At 38.6% G+C, this 3,589-nt stretch overlaps 1 protein-coding gene across 3 annotated transcripts in view; it reads left to right on the top strand.

The window, feature by feature from the left end:
- The window catches only part of Vmp1 (vacuole membrane protein 1), a 133,323-nt gene that overhangs the window by 52,254 nt on the left and 77,480 nt on the right, over positions 1-3,589 (top strand). The window contains exon 1 of one of the 3 annotated variants that reach the window (XM_029568108.1): positions 1,866-1,966. The exons of the other annotated variants lie outside the window; for them this stretch is intronic. Within the exon in view, the coding sequence (XP_029423968.1) occupies positions 1,940-1,966 (27 nt within the window). The 5' untranslated portion in view covers positions 1,866-1,939. Of the gene's footprint in view, positions 1-1,865; positions 1,967-3,589 lie in introns of those variants that run through there. 3 annotated transcript variants of the gene reach the window in all.

The raw sequence follows: 3,589 nt of genomic DNA, 5'->3' as shown, positions 1-3,589 counted from the left end.
TTTTTTCTGTTTTGGAAAATATCTCCATTCCCATATCCTTTTAACATCTTTAACATTCTCTCTTTTTTTTTTTTTTTAAATAATTAGGAGATGTAATAGCATTAACAAATAAATTTTCCATCTGTTATGAGACTTCTTTTCCTGGGGATGCTAAGCAATGCTTATTCCTTTTAAGGTTCTAGTGTCAAGCCAATGTTTGATTAAAGTTTTACTGGGGAATCAATGAATTTATTGAGCTTACTTACTGAGGTAACTGAGGGGTTGCTGAGGTGTATGTATGCATACTGGAAAGAATTACCCAACATGGGTCATGCCTTCTCTTCCTAGCCTTCCCCAGATTGTGTGCTTTAGCCCTCCCCAAATCCAGGAGGCCATGTGTGATTAGGGTCAAATTAGATACAGTTGACTGGGAAGAGGGGCTGAATAATCTGGTGAGGGTCCAATGACCCTGCTTGGCCCTCCTTTAATGAATGAGCACAACCATCAATAATCCCAGTTGTGACAATGTTTTAGCGATCAGGCTCAGCTGAAGTTGTGATGATCGCAGTTATTTCATGCAGAAGAGACTGCTGTATAGCATCTTATTAAAAGGACCTGGAATTTAAAAGGATTTGGTGCTAGGAGCCACATATGAGGGAGAACATATGTCGTTTGTTTCTCTGAGCCTGTGTTACTTCACTTAGTTTAACAGTTTCTAGATCCATCCATTTACCTGCAAATTTCATTATTTCATCTTTTGTTACTGCTGAATAGAACTCCATTGTGTAAATACACCACATTTTTGTTAACCACTCGTCAGTTGAGGGGCACTTAGGTTGTTTCCATCTCTTAGCTATTGTGAAAAGAGCAGCAACAAACGTGGTTGTACAAGTGTCTCTACAATAGGATGAATCCATACAGCCATTATATTTTTAAACATTTTATTAAATTAAGAAGATAAGGAGCTGGAGAGATGGCTCTATGGTTAAGTGCACTGGCTGCTTTTGCAGAAGACCTGGGTTCAATTCTTAGCACTCACATGGCAGCTAACAACTGTCTGTAATTCCAGTTCCAGGGGATCCAACGCCTTCTGACCTGTGGGCACTGCACAACACAGGTGCACCTACCTACATGCAGGCAGTACATTCATACACGTAAAATAGAAATAACAAAATATTTTTTTAAATTAAGAAGATAAGACAGAATTCTGGTTATACCTTGTAAGTTACTAACAGATTTAGAGACCCAAACTACACATTAACTAAGACCCAGGTTACTGTGTTTCGACATACAGTACTGCATTTTATAGAGAGGGACTTGGCCATAACTTGAGACCTTCTTGGCAAAGACTCTTAGGGCTAGGGAAGTGTTCAGTTCCCACTAGGAACCAATAGTTTTATGCTCTATCCTTCTAGAATTACTTAGCTGTAGATCATAACCTTAAATAAGATGTTTTCTGAGTCTAATGAGAAAAGCAGTAGTTTTTAAAATTTTAGGAGTAGAATTCCTATGTCAAACTTAAAGGAAAAAAAAGGATTGTAGCCAGGCGAGATGGCGCATGCCTTTAGTCCCCACAGAGCCAGGTGGATCTCTGAGTTTAAGGCCAGCCTGATCTACATAGTGACTTCCAGGCCAACTGGGGTACAAGAAGACCCTGTCTCAAAAAGACCAAAAAGAAAAAAAAAAAGGATTCTGTTGTCATACAATCATTTGTCATCTCCTTGTATTCATCTCCCAGATATTTCTAATGAATCAAATTCCAGACTAACCACTGACTCCTTTTGTTCTTTAGTGAAGGAGTGAGGCAAACAAATGTTTTCCCAATGAATCAGCACAGGACTCTTGATTTTATTTCTTTTGCCCTGAACTTTCCAGACAAAACTACTTGGAATTTTGCCTTTGGGATCTCACTTGACTTCTGTATGTAGATGATGGATTAGGCTATGAATTGACACTGCAGATGTTATGCAAACAGCGCCAATCTTTGGTAATGTTTATCAGCTTTGAGAGAGCCGCCTTGAATAGAAGTGTCTGCTTGTCTCTTCTCTCTCTGCCTGTCTTTTTAGAAATTCTCTCTCTCTCTCTCTCTCTCTCTCTCTCTCTCCACCCCATTCTTCATCTTGTAAAAAGTCTTGACTAATTAGACTCAATTACTGTACTCATTTCAAATTTTCAGTTTTTAAAAGATTTTAAGGTTTTGTAAGTTACAGGGTTTCTATCACAGACTTGGTTTTGTTATTAGTACAAACACAGCCAGTCAATATATAAATAAGTGAATTGGGCTTTCTTCTCTGTAATTTCATTTATAAATCATATGGTGATTGGATTTGGCTCTGAGTTGGTTTGCCAACTCCTGCTTTAAATCCTTGAAGGTATTTATATTCTCTGTTTTATGTCCTTGTCTACTAATTCTGTTCTCTCTGCATTTCTTAACCAGTATCTTCTGGATATGAGTTATAATTTCTGCCTTTTCATATGTTCACTAATTTTTTTATTGAATGCTGGACATGTTGATTATACAGATTTTTGTTGTCTTCATTTATAAAATTCTGATTTATTTTTTTATTGGTGAGTAGTTGTTGCCTGCTGATAATGCTTGATCTGTTTAAGGCTTATTTTAAGCCCTTGAAAGCCATTCTAAAGTAGATTTCACTCCAGGACTAGTTTATGTCTACTACACCAAGCATGACCTTTCTGGGGTTCTGGGAATGAGACTCTCCACTCTAGCTAATTGACCGCACGTTTCCCTGTGTCGTAAGCTCTGGAGTTACTCAGTTCATACATCCACACTAGGTTTCCTTTGCCTGGCTTCATGGAGTCTTACTTCAGCATGCAGGATCCGTTCTCTATGCTCTAATGTTGATTTCTGGGTTTGTTTGGTTTTGAGACAGGGTTTCGCTAAATAGCTCAGACTGTTCTCCAACTGGTAATCCTCCTGCTTCAGTTTCCCAAATGCTGGGTTTATGGGTGTGTGCTGCCAGGACCTGCCTTCCTAATTGTTGATTTTGTTATTTTTCTGTGTAGTTCCCGTCATTAGGGTTCTACTCCACTGATTCCAGCTACTTGTCCCTGTCTGTATTTAGGTTTACTCAACTCAACAGGACCATCATGCTTTGCTTGGCTACTTTTTTCTTGGAGCATGGACTTTTTTTTTTCTCTCCTGTCTCTGCTGTCAAAAAGCTAGACTATGGGCCTGGCCTGGTGGCACAATGCCTTTATTAATCTCAGCACTTGGGAGGCAGAGGCAGGTGAATCTCTGTGAGTTTGAGGCCAGCTGAGGATATAGGGAGACACTGTCTCAAAAAGACCAAAGGGGGTTAAAAAAAAAAAAAAAAGCTGGACTAATGATACGTTCCTTCATTTATATCCCATCTCTAACAAGAAGCCTCATACTGTCTGATGTATATGTCTGAAAAGCATTATTCCATATGTTTTATTTACCCTTCTAGTTGACTGAAAGAATGAAAGGCATACTTCATAATGCTCTTGAGGCCAAACCCCTCAACCTTAACTTCCATGAGCTTTAGAGCCTACTGTACAGTACATACATTAATTTGATATTTTATACTGGTTGTATCCAATTAACCCCCCTTTTTTATGCTATAGCTAT

This window comes from Nannospalax galili, unplaced genomic scaffold (assembly GCF_000622305.1).
Source record: "Nannospalax galili isolate Female #2095 unplaced genomic scaffold, S.galili_v1.0 scaffold879, whole genome shotgun sequence".
In the NCBI taxonomy this organism is placed as follows: domain Eukaryota; kingdom Metazoa; phylum Chordata; class Mammalia; order Rodentia; family Spalacidae; genus Nannospalax; species Nannospalax galili.
The sequence above is the reverse complement of the archived record's forward strand: the minus strand, read 5'-3'. Positions and strand labels throughout refer to the sequence as shown.